This window comes from Sturnus vulgaris, chromosome 3 (genome assembly GCF_052056855.1).
Source record: "Sturnus vulgaris isolate bStuVul1 chromosome 3, bStuVul1.hap1, whole genome shotgun sequence".
Lineage (NCBI taxonomy): Eukaryota > Metazoa > Chordata > Aves > Passeriformes > Sturnidae > Sturnus > Sturnus vulgaris.
Genome location: NC_142245.1, coordinates 88682061 through 88702437, shown reverse-complemented (window position 1 = coordinate 88702437; position 20377 = coordinate 88682061). Strand labels below are relative to the sequence as shown.

General features: G+C 35.0%; 1 protein-coding gene across 1 annotated transcript in view; it reads right to left on the bottom strand.

Annotated features, from left to right (window-relative positions):
• EYS (EGF-like photoreceptor maintenance factor) overlaps positions 1–20377 on the bottom strand; it is a 789024-nt gene that overhangs the window by 480471 nt on the left and 288176 nt on the right. The window contains exons 16-17 of the mRNA XM_088162233.1: positions 2849–2971; positions 1115–1228 (exon numbers count right to left, since the gene is read on the bottom strand). Of these exons, the coding sequence (XP_088018359.1) occupies positions 1115–1228; positions 2849–2971 (237 nt within the window). The remainder of the gene's footprint in view (positions 1–1114; positions 1229–2848; positions 2972–20377) is intronic.

Genomic DNA, 20377 nt, shown 5'->3' with positions numbered 1-20377 from the left:
AACATTTATTTTAACTGAATATAATTCACATATCAGAATCTATTTGATACATTTTTTATACTCAAATCTGGGTGTTTCTGACAGATCATATGATTCATCTTCTGAATGTTTAAGTTGTTCACTAATTTTTCAAAAATATTGAAATTTCAGTCATCCAATAGTTTACTAAGGCTTAAAGCAGACAGTTTTCTTATTAGATAAATATAGAGAACAGAAAGCAAATTATAGTAAGTATAATAGACTGCATTGCAGTGGCATAAGAGGAAATATTTCCTATGTTCATGATAAGGCAAAAGATGTACTCTTAAAAAACTGTGAAAAAAGAAATCTCTTATAGACAAGAAGAAAATTCCAATCTAGACCATAAAAACCCACATAACTACTTAAAGTATAAAAATATTTCACTGCTAATATTTTTCAGCGAACCAAATTCTTTTTATAATTTGAAGAATAAATGAAAAATTGCATCAATTGCACTATTTGGGAAGTTAAAAGCATTTAAAGAAATAAAAATGCAAGCAATAATTTTTCTGAATATATGAGTAGTAGAAATGTACAATTTTGCACTGGGATGTTTGAATTATGGAGTTATTTGTATTTTAATGATTAAATATCCATGATGTTTTAAAAATGGTGTTTTAAATAGAAAATGGATATACTTTAAATTCCTGATCTAAGCTGAAAGCATAGCTGCAGCTATTAATGCATCCACTTATCAAAGAGATTAAATTTTTCATATAAATTGTACAAATATGCTAAAACTAAAACCTTTACCACACAGTTGGATTTTGTTTTTCTCAATTTGAGGATATTTTCTCAATTCAAAATATCTTTAAAGCTTGCAGAAAACACTATATCTTATTTGCAGAATTTCACTGAAGCCTGTAGATCTATTTTCAACCAGCAAGACACCAGTTAGCAGAAAACACCTAGTTCCATGCTATCACGAAAACAAAACTGGTAATTTAGTCAAGATACGCTTCTTCTAACTGACATGTTTATGACTTCAGATGACACCCATATATGAATATATGCATCTCATCAGATATGTTAAGAAATGGTGTAAAACTCTGAGTAGGTTTACGAAATTATTGTTCTGTGGATTTTTTTGTACCTTCAAATCCATCCTGACAGATGCAACTGAAGGCATTCAGGTGATCAACACAAGTAGCTCCATTGTGACAAGGGTCACTAAGACACTCATCCACTTCAATCTCACAGTTATGACCTGGAAACGAGTGTAGGATTCATTTCATTAGGAACACGGCACTGGTGAATCATCAGTGCAGACAGCAACAACAAAATGAAATAACTGAGCTTAGGTACAGGGAGCTTTTGCCAATGAGCCATAAATTGTCTTTGGGGAATTCACTTCTTGTTGATTAAAGGAAAAAAAGCAGAATATAATGTTCAACAAAGATTTTATAGAGTCTTTTACAGAGGTACTCAAAAACTTGCATTTTTCATATTTTAAGGGCAAGAAAGCCTTGAGTTTTCCTGAAACAACACAAGTGTAAATATGGTTTCCAGGAAAAGAAAATAAAATAATACAATCTTTCTCTATCATATTATTTATTAATTTATGGGTTTGTTTTAAATATCTCTATGGGAAACATTGGGAAAAGTTTTAATTATGGACAAATACTTTCATATCTTGTAAAAATTAAAAGTCAGAAAGTTAGATATTGGCATGTATTTGTAAATATGCAAAGGAAAAAAACTGATGCTGATTTCTAGTTGTGAATGATGTATCTAATATTTCTTCTGGCATAAAATTCATTGTTATTATTGCTTCAGGAGAGATAAAGCTCCTGATTGCTTTGAGGAATTTTGAGGGTTTTAACGAACCACAGAAAAAATATAAAATACTGATCCATTTTTATGTAGATATGAGTATAAGAATTTAAACAAACTTTTCAATAATAAAAGAGCTCACCAAGTATTATCACAAGTAACATCATACGAATTTACTTTATATTTTTATAGTAATAATAATTAAATAAACCAGCCATAGAAACAGGAAAAAAACATTTCATTGCATGAAAGAAACAAATACTATTGCCCTTAAATTACAGATTATTTCATCTAAATCAATGCCTATGTAAGGATGTAGAACAGCAAGTTAAGAGGTATTCAGTCTTCTCAAGACTTCCTCCGGTTGTCTGTCCTCCTTGACTACAGAGGGAGATTTTTTGTCATCTTATTCCTGCTTTTGGAGCCCTATCAAAGTCCCTGGAGTTAGATAGGATGGATCTGGCTAGCACAGGTGATCTGCCACTCAGGGAATGCCTACTGCCCTTGATTATTCCACCATATAGTTGATCAGAAATACCTGTATATGTATCTAGAAAGAATGGGTTTTTTTACACTGTCATCTGATAATACAATGTCAGTATGCTGACATAGCCAAACTCATTTTAATCTAGTCAGTCTAATGACAATGGCCTGCAGGCTAGATGCAAATATGAGTAGTTAAACCTGCCCAGGATCTGGGATGTATGTTTGGCAGTTGAGACCCTTCTTACTGCAGCCTTATTTTTACAGAGAGCACAAAGTAGAGAAATTAAGGCCAACTTGCATATGGCTGGGAGTTCAAATCACATCAGTGTAAGACAGACACCATGTCTAAAATAGTATAAAGAGTAATTGGAGTGGAAATAGTCCCTTGTAGTCAGTATTTTTTACAGCTGAATACTCTTACTCAGCCAAGTACTTTTGTGTGCCAAGAAACAAAAGTTGTTTCTGCTTGAATCAGAGTCACACTGCTAAATTATCTATTGTTGCTTTTGTACAAACTTCTTTTCTCTGACTGACTGAAACATGTTAAACAACACTTCTGTGAACTCACCTATAAAGCCAGGTGCACAGAAACAAAGGTAGCCACCCACAATGTCTTTACAGATGCTGGAGGCTCCACATGGTTGTGATAGGCAGGCAGAAACAGCTGTTTCACATAACTCACCGGTAAAACCTGTTGAAAAATAGGTTAACAGAAGACTTAGGAAATTTACTACATTCAGTCTGAGAGAACAGACAAGAGATAGACCAATTAAATGTGCAGTTTTCTTGTGTTTTGAAATCTTATTTAGGATAGGGTAAAATATTCCAGTTTCCTTTAAAGTTTCAGTTTCATATACAAAACAATTCTAAATGGAACAAAGTCATAATGATAAAGTAATTGATGAAGTTGTACTTCAAATTATAATAAAAAACATTCAAAATACAATGGAAATCAAATAAATCATTTTCTTTGATGAAAGAATTTTTATTTTTGAACATATACAGTAAATAATTGCAAGTAAATATTTTTTGTATGACTGATCTTTTTTCAAACCAAATAAATATATGTAGCTAAGTGTTATAAAGCAGTTGAAAAATCAATCCGTGTGTGGAGCTAGAATCCAAATGCTGAATATAAATGCGAAGTTTCAAATTTTAAACATTTTTGTTTGGTCATTAAAACTTAGTGAGCTAAAGCATAAGAAGTACAGTTTTCTGGTCTCCTATTAGCTGAGCACTTAAAAATTTTCTAAATATTTTTAGTGCAACAAAGATCAGAATAGACTGGACCAATTTATTATAATTTAACAAGTGCAGCATGAAAAGCCACTAAAGACTTAAACCGGAGATTTGGTTTAGTGAGTTAAATATAATGAATTCCAGTGTCTTACAAACTTATATACCAAATCTGGCTGAAGATCTGAGTTTCACATTTAAGTAAAAAATATAAAGCAATGCCATGCTTCAGTAGCATAGGTATTGTCATGACAGATTCCAGTGTGCCATTGAGTTGCCCCATATTTGACATTGTATTAGTCAAACTTTTAGACAGAAAGGAAGACTCTTTGGTCAAATATTCAAATAAATCTCTATTCCTACAGTATAACATAATAAGTTTAAAAATTAAGCATAACCTTGTTTTAGAAGTGTTTATTAAGTGCGGTTGAGTATAATAAATAATTACAAACTTTCAAAAGTTCAGTACTGCTTGGACATAATCTTTAAACTGAAGGAAATGTAAACCGTGTTCTTAAGGCATGACTGAAGACCTGCTGTTCTGGAAGATTTTTTAACTTTTGAACATCTTGCTACATGAGGGAAGACAGCAGCTTCTGACCATCAGGGTAAATTGCTGGAACATGCTGCAGTTTACAAATTCTGGCTTGTTGAACAACCCTTTGAGGCATAAATACAAGGCAATGAATATCAAAACTGCCTTACACATGCAGTCATTTTCATTTCTAAATCAGTAGATTCAGAAAAGTGACTTTGAGCTATGTTTCAATTCCATCCTAAACACCAGCTGTGCAACATTCTTGCACAGCTATAGTTTTCCTCCTTGTTGACTGCCATTAAAAATTTAAGTCTCTCATTTTGCTTTTGTAAATATCTCTAAACATCTGCATAATGAAGTATTACACAAACCTAATATAAAAAATTATGATAAAGACATAAAATAGAAACGTTGATCAATGATGGTAACAGCTATGCACAGATATATCTATAGCTGTTGCATGTAAGACTTTCATCTAAATAGAGATAATGGATATAGAAAAGCCAACAGGTTTTTTCCTTGATGAAATAAAAATTATTATTCATAATAACTTTATAGATTTGCAAAAAGGTCTTAACCTATGTATCCTTTTATTTCTGTGTTTTGAACTAATTATCAAAGTATTACAGCATGGATTATTGGGCTTTGAGCAATGTGATCTACTTAAAGAAGTCACTATACTAAGTTAGAACTAAGAAGAACAAAGGGTAGTAGTGGTTTCAGGGCTCAATTTTAATAATAAACATCTGGTTATGTATAAGGTTTCTCATCAAAACATATTCAGTTGCAGTACTTAAGAATATAGTATTTCCTACAAAAAGAATTGAGCACGTTTTGATTTATTTTTCTGTTACAGATATCCAAAAGATACTTCATAAGATTAGATAAGGAAAATTTAGCAACAGAATATTTAACTTTTTTTTTTAAATGCCGCATTTACATTCTTGAGACATTTCATTTTGACAAACCCAAATGCCTCACGACAAAAGTGATTTTTGCTAGTCAGACTGTGACACTTAAACTCTCCAGGGAGATCACTGAATTGTGATCAATTCTGACATAGTCCAGCCACACAGTGATTTATGGCAATTTCACTACATGGGTCCTTATATTCTGGATGGCAGGTACATCTGAAACTATTAACTGAAACCTCACATTAAGGGTTATTGTCAGAGCCAGCAGGATTTGATGTGCATTCATCCACTCTTATTGAACAAATACTACTTCTGGGGAAAAGGTTTTATAGTTCCTGTTAAAAATTACATCTGAGAAAAACTTAAACAGACAGAAAGAAAGAAAGAAAGAAAGAAAGAAAGAAAGAAAGAAAGAAAGAAAGAAAGAAATGCCAGAATTTAATAAATTAATGTAAAACCTGGACAATATTTTCATTGTCATTAGAATTCTTATGTAATGGGGTGCCAATTTCTCCTTATTTGTATTGAATGTGATAATAATTATATATAAAACCATTTAATTAATCGGATTTTTTTGGATAGAGTGGTTGCAATTGTTTTGTCATTCAACACCTATCATAATGAAATTCTGCTTTTGCTTAGGTCTGCTGGAATTTCAAATATAAAATTTGTACTTATTGAAAAAATTATACAAGGTGTAAAATTGTAAAACATGAGCAACTAACAGTAGCAGTGTTGAACAAAATAGAAGAAAAGTTATAAAAAGGAAAAGTCATCACCTTGGCATGTGTATTGGGTTTGCTTGGCCAGGTTTTGGCAGCAGGGTGGGGGCTTACAGGGGTGACTTCTTTGAGAAGTTGCCTGAAGCTTCTCCCATGTCTGACAGAGGCAATTCCAGCTGCTGCCAGGACCGACCCTCTGTTGGCCAAGGCCATCAGAAAACAGCAGTAATCCTTCTGTGATAGTATTTAAGGAGGAAAAAAGTGATAGCACAGATGTAATTGTGGCCAGGGAAAGGTGGAGTAAGAACAAGAGGAGCAGCTCTGCAGACACCAAGGTGAGAGCAGAAGGAGGGGCAGGAGATGCTCCAGGTGCCAGAGCTGAGATTCCCCTGCAGCCCCTGGTGCAGCCCATGGTGGGGCAGCTGTGCCCCTGCAGCCCATAGAGCTCCTCTATGCCAGGGCAAGGTGGATTACCGAGAGGAGGCTGTGAATTCCTGGGAAATGCACGTTAGAGCAGGCTGCTGGCAGGGATTTGCAGACCTGTGGACAGAGGAGCTCGCTGTGGAGCAGGTTTCCTGGCAGGACTTGTGATATTGTGGGGGAAATCACATTGGAGCAGGTTGTCCCTGAAGGACTGCATCCCATGGAACAGGACCCAAGTGTGATGAACTGTAGCTTGTGGAAAGGATTCACCCTGGAGTTCAGAACTGTCTCCCATGGGAGGGACCCCACACTGGAGCAGGGGAAGGACTCCTCTCCCTGAGAAGCATCATAAACAGGCTGGGGTGAACTGACCATAATCCCCATTCCTGTCTTCCTGTGCCACTGGGGGGTAGCAGGTACGGCATGGGAAGGAGGAAGGGTGGGGGAAGGTGTTCTTAAGATTTTTGTTTTACTTCTCATTTCTCTGCTCTGGGTTGGATTAGTAGTAAATTCATTTTTCTGTCAGGTCTGTTTTGCCTGTGACAGTAATGTGTAAGTGATCTCTCCCAGTCCTTATCTGAACTCACGAGCCCTACCTTATATTTTCATCCCCCCATATATTTGCCAAGGAGAGAGATAAAGTGCCTTTGACAGGTCCCTGGCATCCAGCCAGAGTCAGCCCACCACAACATGAAAGAAAAACAGAAGAAACAAGTAATTCTCCTGCCTCAGACAGTACAAGAAGAAAGTGTTTTATTGTGACCGTCTCTTCTAATAAATAGATGTGATTGTTGTATTGAAGTAACCAATCACAACTATAAGAGACACAGCAGAAGATGCAATTTTCTCTGTTGAATCCTTCTTACATATATGCTGTCTGCACCTCAGAGAACAAAACCCATTAATTCTCAGTAAAGACAATTCAAACTTCAGCAATTAGATTAGAATAACAGAGTTGCCTTCTAAAAGTTTTAAAACTTCATGTTCCAAAAGGTAAGAGACTGAGAAACCATGGCAATGCAACTTTAAGAAAGTTGTGTTCTCTGAAGACTGCTCATTTTCACAAGTAGACTTGCAGATCCAAAACAGCAGGAATCTGAAAAATTCAGATTGTTGTGTTGTTGTGAAAAAAATCTGCTGCTTTATTTCACAGTAGAGGTTGGGGAGAAGTCAAAATTTGTGTTTATGTACACATGTACACATAGAAAGAAAGTTTAACAAGCTGTAAGACTGTACTTCCATCAGTACTTAGGGTGTTTGTACAACGGCTTTTTTCCTACATATGTCAATATCTATATGCAATAAATAAATAAATACTCTAAGCCAAACGAATTTCAAGATTTGCAATTCAATTTTCTGTCATAAACTTTGAAGTATTTCAAGAGTTTTAGATCTTTTGCAAAGTATTTTCAACTAAGTAGTAAGTGAAAAAAATAAGGCTTTTGGGCCAAAAGTCTGTTTTTATCCCATCATGTCAGCATTTTCTGATAAATAATGTTTCATTAGATATTCCTCAAAAAGCTCTACTGGAAGCTGAATATTATTTTTGTACAGTTTTGTAAATGTAACTGGTTTGAATTTTGTGGTACGATTTTCTGATTGAAAGATGGAAATGTATTTTTTCAGCAAAAACATCTGTGCATGATTTAAGCTTAATTCAGTCTGGAGAAGAACTTAAAAGAGCAGTCAGTCCATCTTCTGCTTACCACTAACTCAATTTGGTATCAACAAATACATGTATATTTTAAAATATTCTTGATATCCCAGAAGTACTGCCTCAGCCATTTTACTGTTTATTTACTGTAAAAGCTAATATGACAATGGTGGCAAGCCAATGTCCCTGACACAGGCGACAAACGTGATTTCATCCAGGCTACCAATGGATTTACTCCAAGATCAATTCTGATTAAGGCTCTTCCCAGGGGAAAAACGTCACAGGCAGAGTTTACAGAGCCATCATATTCTGTATGAGCCTGAATTCACACCCCTTTCTGGCCCTCTTCTAGGCTTTTACTAATTTATTACTGTTGGCTAATTTGTCCTAGTCATCTCTGTGCTAAAGCAGAAATTCTTGGCACACACAGGCACAATAATTTCCCTTCATTGATATATTTGCAGGGTCTGCTCAACCTAATTTTTAGCTACACATGCTTCAGTTATGTTCCAACACCAAAGAGTTAAAGGGCATTGTCATTTCCACTGTATGAATGCAGTCCATCACAGAATCACTGCATACCCAAATATGAGTTATCTCACATATTTAAAAATCTTAAAATTGTTAGATTAAATTTAGTTCTTGGGAGGTGAGAGACAAGATAATCTGTGATAGTTTGGTCACTACTTGTTGAACACCAGTGCTTTTCTGATAATAATATTCATTCACCAATGAAATCTAGCATTATGGATAATAACATAATGTCATGATAGAAATCTGAATACCTACAGCTCCATATGGAGGCACCAACCCTTTGGACCAATAAATATAGATAGACTTTGTGAGATATATACCAGCACATAGTCCAGTCATATCCTGTGCTGACTCTGTATGCAGAGTATATGTCTTAATACTACATTTTAAAATATTGTGTTCAGATAGCTTTAATTTAATAAATTTAATAAAATTTTATTAATCATACAGCTCATATGACAGCAAAGGAAGCAGGGAACAACTCACTGACAAGCAATACAGTCCCACAGCACCTAAATGAGAGAAGCTGGGCAGGTCCATTGCTGATAACCAGGTCTAGCACAGGACAGTGATGACCAGAGAACTGCAGTGACAAAGTAGGCCTGGGACTGAAAGCCAGCAAGGCAAGGGCAAATTGGCAGGAGCCTGCTGGTACACTCTGTATACATACATACACTGTATGGCAGGCAGCTACATCACTTCTTGCACAAGCAGAACTCTTGGACAAATATATGAGAGTGGACATTTCTTTTTCAACAACACCAGTACATGGCTCAATCTCATTCAGCCTGAAATCTTTGGATGTGTTCTTGCAAATTGCTGCCTGGTTGCTTCCAATTTTCTGTGATTTTTTTTATGACTGCCAAAGAAGGTTCATCTTTGTTCGGCTGAACCTTCTTTCTTTTCCAGAACACTGCTAGAGTTTTTGCCTGTTTCTCTCCCAGATTGGTGCCATCTGCACATTCAGACACAATATTCCTATTTCAATAATCCAGGTAATTGATAAGGAATATTAATGAATAGCATTAGTGGACCCAAAATATTTCCAGTGATATTTCTTTCCACACTGAATCATTATCATCTTTTAGTACTTTTTCCCCATGAGTTACATGTCGTTCAGTGTTAGTTTCACTGAGACAGTGTCCCCTTGGTTTCCTTATAAGAATGATGATGCACTCAAGATATTTAGAATCTTCTTCCTTATCTCAAAAGTTTATTACTACCTCAAAACAGAAATTACAATGGTTTCACACATTTTGCTCTTGAGAAATTCATTCTACCTAGGGATTGTCATATTTTTTGTTGGCTTCAGATGTTTATAAATATTTCAACTTCACATTTTCTCTAATATTTTTTCAAGAATTCAAGTTAGACCTGACAGTTCTATACTTCATTTCTGCTCTTTTCTGCCATTCTGTAACTTGACTTAACCACAAGCCTACAGCTCTAAAATTGCTCTAAATCCTTTCTCAATACCACAGCTGAATTTGTAGCCAAACAAACAGATTTTACAGTATGAATTTTCATTTGAACACTCTAGGTTCTTCTGTGACTGATAAAATAATGAAGAAGATTATTCTGGAAGTTATAGAAAAACACCTGAAAAACAACACAGTATCAGTCAGAGCTTCATGAGGGGAAAGTCCCACTTATGAAACACAATTTCCTTTTAGGACAAGGTAACCCACTGTTGATCAAGAGAAGTCAATTGATGCAATATTTCTGGATTTTAGTAAAGCTTTTGCTACTGTCTCTCATAAAATACCCAGCACCCAGCTGGATAAACCCATCATGTGATAGGTGAGCTGCTGGCTCACAGGTTGGATGCAAAGGGCTGTAGTAAATGGGGTGTCATGAGACTGGTGACCTGCCACTGGTGGGGCTCCACAGGGCTCCATCCTTGGCCCTGTGCTCTTCAACAGCTTCATGAATTACTTGGACACAGGACTTTAAGGAATATAAGTTTGCCAATAATGCTAAACTGGGAGGAACTGCTGGCTCCCTCAAGCAGAGGGACAAATTAGAGTACTGGGCAATCTGTGACCATATGAACTCAGCCAAGTGCTGGATTCTGTGCCTGGGTCAGAGCAGCCTTGGATGGATGTACAGACTGGGGAAATGCACAGACTGCTGGAAAGCAGCACTGTGGAAAAGGTCTTGGGGTTCTGGCTAACAGAAAGTTAGACATGACTCAGGCCCCTGGTAGCCAGGAGAGCCAACCATGCCCTGGGGGCACCAGGCACAGCATCACAGCCGGGCAAGGGAGGGGATTGTCCTGCTCTGCCCTGAGCTGGGGCAGCCTCACCTCCAGTGCTGGGGACAGGTCTGGGTGCCACAGTGTAAGACAGATATTAAAGAGTGTCCAAAGGAGGGCAACAAAGATGGTGAAGGGTCTTGAAGGGAAGCTGTATGAGAACCAGCTTAGGTCATTTGGTCTGTTTAGACTATTGCTTTTTAAGGGTTCTTCGTCTATTCTTGAATACAGTGTAAAACAGTAGAACAGAAGTTCTGATCTAGAAAGTTCTTTCAAAAGGAGTAAATCGGATTTTTCTGTAACTTTTTTTCTGTTCATTCTCCCCCATTTAGAATTTCTTTCTGCCAATGAGTACTAATGAGTCCATCATGTTTCTTTTAGCTACTTGACTTCAACGACCATTTCTACTGCTTTGGAAAAACTGGATCTTAAGCCATATAATTTAATGCGAAGATACAGGAGAATTATTGCTCTACAATGTTTTTCTTTTAAGAAAAACCCTTAAACCTAGCAAAGGACTATAATGGCTAGGTACATCTTCCAACACTGTAAGAATATTTTTTGTCAGTTCCACTAAAAGATGAATTAGAACTAGAGAAAAAGGATTAAGGAAAAACAGAGACATACTCTATTCATCTTACAGAAATAAACCAGAAGACTTACAGCTATTACAACAGAAGTTTGATTACTGTAGCACAGCAGGAAGCTTCAGAATCTCTCGTATTTACACTAAGGAAACAGAATAAGTTTTTATTCTGGCTGTGCTTGCTGGATTGAAATGCTATCTTATAATATTGTGGCTAAAAGGCTATCTTATAATTTTGTGGTGTGATGCATTAAAACAGCACCTAACGAATCATCACCTGCAGAAGAAAATAACTGCAAGAGTAGAAAAAAAAAAACTTTATGAAATAATATCTGTTATCCATTTTCATTTTCCCATGAGGACTGCAAAGTTATTAGTGTTTGCTGCTTCTTTTGTGATGATGTCAGGATCTGCTGAGAAGGTGATATGTATTGTATAACATAATTTGATTGCTATTAGGAATAGGTAATTTATTACCCTTTCCTATATAACATCTTCCTGTAATTGATATGCAAATCCTGTGGAATTTACAATTCCCTTATGGATAATGAAAAATGAGAGCAAGAAATTGCTTAATTGAAATAGTTTATGCCAGTTAGAACTGGGGTAAAAGCATTGCTGCTAGCAGATCAGTAGGAAAAAAAAAACAAACAAAAGCAATGACAAAAAAAAAATAACAATAGCAATCATTAATATGAATTACCTAACTTCTGAATTACACAGATTTTCAGCTTAACATCTCTGAAAAAAAAAATCAGTGAAATACAAAGCTCCCAGTAAAATCAGCACAAGCAGTGAGTAATGTTGCTATTCTTCCTCAGTTACATCTCAGAGGTATTGCATGCTTACAGATGTCATGTGTCAAGAATAAGGAGATAAGAGGATGAGCTGCCCCCCACTGTGTAATATGATAGTGGATTAAATAAAGACCTCTTCAGTTCAATATTCTTATTTTAGAGATGAATTAATTTGTTACAGAAAGTAAGTTCAATGACTTTATTAAAAAGAGAATGGTTTCTGAAGGGCCACATAAAGTCAGGTATGTATTTCCTCAGGAGTGTAAAAGCTTTTTAAGTAGAATTTAGGAAGACAAATATGAAAAAGAAGCATACATTGGCTTGCTGTTCATGTCATTCATGGAATTAAGTTTGGCAGGCAGTACACAAGCAAAATTTTGGAATTGAACTATTTCTTAGAATTTGCTGATAAGCAATCTGTTGGACAGAGAGAAAGTACATAGACATTCTCTGTCATCTATCATATATTTCCTAGTCTGTCTTTTGTAAATTTAAAAGATAATAAGACATCCAAATATGATCCTTCATTTGTCATCTGATTAGAACACCATATGGTACTAAAAAAGCTGGAGGGAAAAAAAGGGGGTTGATTTTAGTAACAGGTAAGTAAAGGAGAAAAATGGTGATTAAACCACATAAAGCAACAGCAGTAGACTTTGCTGAAGGTTTGGTGAGGCAATTCTCTTTCTTGTTAGGAATTTTATACAATACTTTTACTCCTTATTAATGCAAGTAGTCTATTCCATGTCTCTACATAGAATATGAAAACTGAACAAATGCTAATCATTTTTCAGTACATTGTAGAACCAGAAGTTTAGTTGGAAAGCGAGTTGTCAAAGAAGGAAGTTGTTTTAGAGAAGGGTAGAAAAGCATGAAGACAGAACAAAAACACAGGTGAAGAATTAAATGGGCAGAAATTTCAAAGAAAAAGAATAAATAATATCCAAAATAAAGACTGTTAATATTTATTTAGAAATGGCACTAGAATAAAGATTGTTTCAGTTTGAGCTATAAAAATACACTTCTGATTTTTCTTTTATTTTTTTTTTTTTAATCAGAGATGGCCAAACAACATAACAGACCATAATTCCAAAACCCTTAGATTCTTCATTAAGAATTTGAATATATTTATATATGTGGTGGACAAAAAAACTATTAGTTATCTACTTTTCAGAAATATAAGTTTTTGAATAAACAATTTTTAAACATATATATTAAACATATAAAAATTTTGTCTAGTAGACATAGCATATTAGCATCAGGAAAAGGACATAGTTTGATTATCACTTTAAATTCTCCACTGAAGTACGACTTTAAGCTTGTAAGGCCAAACTTTTAGCAGTTTTCTGGAATGTGATGTCTGAAAACAAATGTTACTTGAATTTCTAATGTCAGAAATGGAAAATGATAGAGAAGGGCCAGAGATTACATCATGGTAAATCTTATTAATTTCTTATTAAATGTGAGTGGGCTCATTCTATAACCAAGAGGCAGTTAACCATGGGAACATATTCCAATCATGTATCAGAAAACAAGAAAAATATAGAGATATCAAAAACAAGAAGCAGTAAACTAAATATTAATCACAATTGGCAATTTAAATTCTTTATAAAAGCATATAACTTTGGTGAATTATGAATTACAGCTATGATGGTTTTAACAGGTGTTTAAAATAGATGTTTAGTATTGAGTAATCATTCCTTTCCATCCTGGCACTACCATTACAGTACTTTTAGAAATGAATAGACTCAAGCTAAAGGCTGTCATAGAGATATTTCCTTACCTGGGGGATTTGTAATGGGTTATTACAGTGTTCCTCAAGACATCACTCTTTTGTGTCTGCTTTTGGTAACAATAACTCAAAGTCTTATTAGACATTTTGAAATAAATAGTGTTGTTTTTATTAGAAACATGTCAAATTTTTAAGTCATCTGCTAGGGTTAGTGGATAGAATTGACATTACAAATGAGCTACTAATCAATTTTCTTCCCCATATTTTTACCCTCATAAATGACAGCACATTTTTTGAAAAGATGAGAGGAAGTCAACAATTTTTTCGTGTTCTATTGCAGGGAAATTTAATTTACCACTGGTATGAAGCACTATACTGAAAAATAGGAACACAGGTAGAAAACTGGAATTATAAAAAAGAAAATTTTTTTATAAAGCTATTACACCTAATAAGGTATCTTTTTACAATAGCAAGAAATTTGCCATGTGGTCGCTTCACCATGTTTACTTTCTCTTTTTTCATCACAGCCTGCCTTAACTGCAACTTCTTATAATAGACTATTTCATGAGCTTTTCAAAATGTGTTGCTCTTTTCATTTGTCTTTTCCTCCTTCCTAATTTCATATGATACTTTTAGATTCCACCTTTTCCTTCTCCTGCACTTGGTTGTAAGTGTGTTTACATACTATGTGTCGATGTATAATGAATGGTTTTCTGTGTCATCGTGTGAATTTTCTTCTTCCTTCTTAATTTAATTATTTTCATCTTAAAATTGTAATTAAAAAGTATATCTATTTCAATAATTTTTAAATCATTGTATCTTGTTTTACATCTTAATTTACCAACATTTTATATATTTCAGTTTTTCAGTGCAAAAACTCACTAAATGCTTACATCTATAAGAATAATATAATGAAATCTCACTGAAGTACAAATTACAGAGTTTTATTTGCTTTTAATAACTTTATGTCCAATTTCTAACAGATAATAAAGATTAAGTTTAAAGTTTAAATCTTACTGTGAACATTTTGAACAAATAGAAGGTATAGATACCAGTGTATTACAGAATATAATTTGGTATTGTATCATAATCCACACTTTGAATGCACAATGTCTGGGCAATTACGTGTCCACTAGAGGAATGAGCTATTGTGCACTTTTTCAGCAGCATTTTTATTTACATAAATCTCAAAGACTTTCGTCTGCATGAAACCTATATATATATTAAGGTTAGCATTACAACTTAAAACATGTATGACAACTTAATCTAAAAGTATGATAATTACAATTGAGGAAACTTAAGACTTATCTGCACTGTTCTCTTGCTTTTCTAGTGAAAATCATGAAATTAGGAAGAGGTATGTATATCTCAAAAATTGATTTACATAGAGAATTGGAAAGGAAAATTTGAGAAAACCGGTGAATCATAAGGACAAATTAGTGAGTTACCAAAAAAAACAAAACCAACCAACCAAAAAACAAAACAAAACAAAACAAAACAAAACAAAAAAAAAAAAACAAAACCCAACTCCCAAAAAACCAAAAAAAACCCACAAAAAACAAAGCAAAACAAAACAAAAACAACAACAACAACAACAAAAAAACCCCAAAAATAACAACCCAAAAAACCCCAAAAAACAAAACCAAGCCCCCAAAAAACTAAATCAACCAACCAAATGAACAAACAAACAAACAAACAACAAAAGAACAAACCACCAAGTAATGTAAAGGCACTGTTCATGTCCCCCCAATGGCCATAAGGTCTCTATCAACAGCTACTTTAGAAAACTCTTTCCAGGATTTTATGGCTGACAATATTATTGCATATGGAATAGAATATCTCTTTGGACCATTGGGGTCAGCTGTCTCAGCTTTTTACACTCCCAGCTATTTGTCCTCCCCAGCCTACTCACTGTCAGGGCAAAATGAGAAACAGGGATGGTCATGATGCTGTGCAAGCACTGCTCAGCAACAGCCAAAGCATTCCTGAGTTAGCAACATGTCTTTGGTCACAAATCTAAAACACAACACTGTAACAACTTCTATGAAGAGGATTAGTTCTATCTCAACCAGACCCTGTACATAGGTCCAATAAATTCTTTGTCTGGGGGAAATACCCATTAAACATTCATTTTCTTGTGTATTATCCAGTCTTTCTTCTCTGATGATGAGAAAATCAGAGGCTTTTTTCCAGAGTAAAAAAGCAAAGAATGGCCTTTGATGATTTTTTTTCTGCTTCCTAATTTTAAAAATACTGTAGAGTACTTCTGACTTTTTTTTCTTCATTCAAGGGAACTCACAACTTGTGCCAATTTTAGAATTGCTGCCCTTTTCTGATAGGTAATTTATTAATAAATTGCTAGATGTAATGTAAAAAACAGTTGAAGTTTAAATAATATTGTAATGGGCTCCATGAAAAAATGAGGCAAACAATCAGACCTTCAGTGTTAATGACTGGACATGCTCAGGAATAGCTCTATTAGAAAAATATCTTAATACACTAAGATTCCCAAAACCCCAGAATTACTGGGGTGACTAAAAATATATTTAACATTGCACAAATACCAGAGAAAAAAAAATACCAGTGTATGGATGAGCTATAAATGTAAGGACCCCTAATAATGTTCCCTGTCACTAGCTGTTTCCAGGTACTGTTTTTGCAAGGGTCAGTAAAAATGGCAGGTCCTGGATACCCATCTGCATAACTTCTGTTTCTTCAACATCTAACTTTATGTGGCCTCAGCCTTCATCCTGGATTAAGAGCCAACACAAGTGGCATGGATATAACTGCCTACAGAAGTTAATTAATATTAAGACTTTGCAAAACAGAAAACATCATGCAAATATATTGACCTCTATTTCCCTAAAACATTGAGTCCACTAACTACTTCTACAAGCAATTCTGTACTATTTGCTATAAGAATACTCCAAGTGTCTTCTGTGTCAGTCTGCTCAACAACCTTTCTACAGCTGATTAGATGGACTCTAGAAATGGTTTAGAAAGAATTCTATCCCAGTACAAGTTAGGGTGTTAGGTAGAAGAAAAACATGATTTACAAATTGCATAAGTGAATTGTGACTTGGACCAAGAAATCGATAATTGAAATTTTAAGCTATGCATCAGGTAATCTTTTTGGCAAGCAGAGTAACAGCTTCATGTGAAAAATGCTGCACTTTCTGTTCAAGCAACTTTGAAATCAAAGCAAAAAAAAATATCATTACAAATTCTATGTTAAGGATCATTGTGCAGCAGCGGTGTGAAGAACTGAATGATTTTGTAAACTTTTTCCATCTGTAATCTTGATGATTCACTTTATTTCTTGAGTCACAGCATGCAATAGTTTTTTAAGGTCTCATCCTGGAGTAAAAAGTTTCATGAATAAGCATCTACTTCGTAACAAGGATTGCCAGAAAGGTTTGAAAAAAGTACAGTCTTATTTCATGGTACACTAAACTTTAATAACAGCAACACCTTCCAAAAAGGAAGAATTTGATTTACAATTTCTCTGTGTGCATGTTTACTCTTAATCAGAAGTCCTGCTCCTTTGATTCAGCGTATTAAGTTGAACAAAAATTGATTCTAGGTTGAATCCATCAACTGATAGGATTTTCTGCTTCAAAATCAGTCTCCTTTAGCAATCATGCTAATCATCCAGTAATCCCATTAAAAAAAAATTAAAAATAAATATTTATGTATTCAGTCAAGTATATCAGGGATAATACATCACTGGGCCAGAAACAGGGATGGGAAAGAAGCCGTGTAGTAGCTGTAATGTTTTCTGAAAGAGAATAATTGTGCATCCAGCCTAGAACTGTCTGAGACCAGAAAAAGAGAGAGTGGTTAGGGACAGATTATTAGTTTAGCAATTTCCAGCAACCTGTTTCCTTTGAAACTTCCAAATATTCAGGTGTTTTAAAAAAGTCAAAGGACTCTTTAGTATTGATTTACCGACTTTTTAGCTGTGAACTTGTCTAATATTTTACTAAACTTTCCAAATAAATTCTCTAGTTATACCACATTCTGTGGTAACAAATAGAGAAATTCAATGTCATCTGTAAAAAGTTATTTTATGTTTCTAAGATTCCTTCATGCTTGTCTTCTACAAACCTAAAGGGTCTTCACTTTTCTGTAAGGAACTTGTTATATTCCATTGAGGACTTTTGATGCTTTTCTGAATACATTGTAAAAATCCAGCGTCCAGTAGATTAAAATTTCCTTAAATATCACATAAATATTGTCTGTGGACGCCTTATAAATTTTAGAAAGAGGCTCCTCACTTATTCCTCAAACTGTGGTTCTCTACTTGACCATTTCTAGGTATGGTTTCCAGATGACAGATAATTGTTGTCATAAAATATATCCCTTTTTTCTACTCTGTTTCCCCTCTTTCTAAAATTCAATATGCATAGGTAACCATTTTCTAGTGGAAGACTAAATTAATACTCATGAAAAAATGATAGTTGATAAATTCTTGAATATTAATGAAAAATCTAGCCTTAGAAAAACATTGCATATAAACAAACTTTTATACTTTTCAGCCACAAACTTGATAAAATGTAGAACTATAATTAAGAATATGCAGAACTTTTTTAGATCTGGTCAAAACGCTTACAGCCTTAAAGACTTTGTGTAGGTACAGTTAGTTCAATTCAAATTAATCTTAAAGTATTACATTTATAAAGCAAAACTGGGTAAAAATTCCTTACTTAGTAACAGAATCACAGGAAAATTGAGTTGGAAATGATATCTTGAGGCCATCTAGTCTAATACTCACTCATAGTAATCCCAGCTAGAGCAGGTAGCTAAGGGAACTGTGCTGTCAGTACTCAAATATGATTCCATAGATGGGGATACCACAATCTTTCCAGAAAATATTTCCAGTAGTTAACCACTTTCATAGCACTGTTGGTTTTGGGGTTTTTTTCAGCTTAATATTGAATTTTCCTGCATTCTGGCTTGTACCCATTGGCTCTTGCCCTGAGAGAATTTTGACCTGTAAGAAAAACCTTGTTCTGTCTTCCCTGTATCTTTCCAGGAGGTATTAGTAAACCTCAATAAATTCTCTCAGCCTTTTCTTCAGGGTGAACAGGTCCAATTACTTCAGTGTCCTTTCGTATATCATGTTCTCCATTTTCATGGCCCTTTGCTAGACTTGCCTCAGTAAGGCAATGTCCTTCTTTTAGGAGAGAATGCAAAACTTAGATACAGTAATTCAGATGCAGTTCCACAAGTGTGTAGCAGGGCATCTCACCCCCCACGAGAATTTATCTGTTGTTTCTTAACTGGTCAGATAACTCAAGCAGGACAAGCTGTCTTGTAGTGAATTACTTTGGTGCCATGGGGTTAACCCTGGTCTGGCATCTCCCAGCTGCCAATGAACATCTTAATGCTGAGGTGAGATAAGCCAGATTTTTGTCTGACCTTTTGATACCTCCTTTTATGACTATAAAAGTAACACCAAACTTTCACAAAACAGAAATCTATACATTTTCCTGGAAATGTGTGGAGGTTCTCCTGTGAGTAGAGATTCTTCACCGTTACTCCCCAGGGATTAAGTGAAGGAATCTGTGCACATTATCATCATTTCAGTGGAAAATTACATTCGACTCCTAATCAATAGTATTTCTTTCTCTAGCTTTAATGTAGATCCCTTGATATAGCACACTGGTTTATGTTATGCTGTAATCTACTAGTAGTTCTTTAGTTTTATATTGAGTAGTAAGGAGTTCTGATTAAGATCTTTCATCTGTTGTCTCTGTAGCCCCTCAGCTCCCCAAACCTGGCTATGCAAACCCAGAATGGTTGAAGTCTTCCATGAAGACAAGAGTTTGTGACTGTAAGGCTCCTCCCGTCTCTCTACAGAGGGCCTCAACCACTTGGGCTCCCTGGTGGAAGAGCCTGTACCAGACTCTCACTGAAATGTCACTTGTCCCTGCCCTTTCTTTAATCTTGACCCATAAGCTCTTGGTTGATTCCTCATCCATCAGCAGGCAAAGCTCCATGCACTCTACCTGGACATTGACATAGATTACAAACACTGCCTCCTCATCTGCCTTGTCCATCCTTCCTGAAAAGCTTGTATCCTTCCATTGCAGCACTTCAGTCACAAGAGTCATTCTGCTGTGTCCCTGTGATGCCAATAATATCATAGACATGCAGGCATGCACACATCTCCAACTCCTCTTTTACAGTCCCCATGCTGCATGCATTTGCAGAGAGGCATTTAAATTGGATTCCTGATGAAACCAATTTACTAGCTGAAATTCCTTTATGCTGTCCTTCAGGTGCTCTATTGCCCTTCTGCAATCCTAAATACTGTCTAAACCATTGCTTTTCACCCTGCATTTTGCAGATGGGTGAATTCTTCATAAAGACTGTATCTAACAAGTGTTCAAAATGGTAATAGAAAATGTATATAGTCTAAGATTTCATATGTGTCCTTCTTACAGCATTTCAGTATTCATTTCATGCATATGATCTCACTTTTTAAGTATAACAGGAAGATGTTTTCATACTTATTGTTATGTTTGTGATTTCACAGACCAAACTACACTGACAAAATGAGATGAGACATTTGGTTTATCAACAGTGGAAAGTGATGAAATATAGTCGCAGTCTTTGCAACTGAAAAAGTAAAACTAACTTATTGCAGCAACATACAAGAATTTAAACTTAAAAATTAGCCAAAATAATAATAATAATAATAA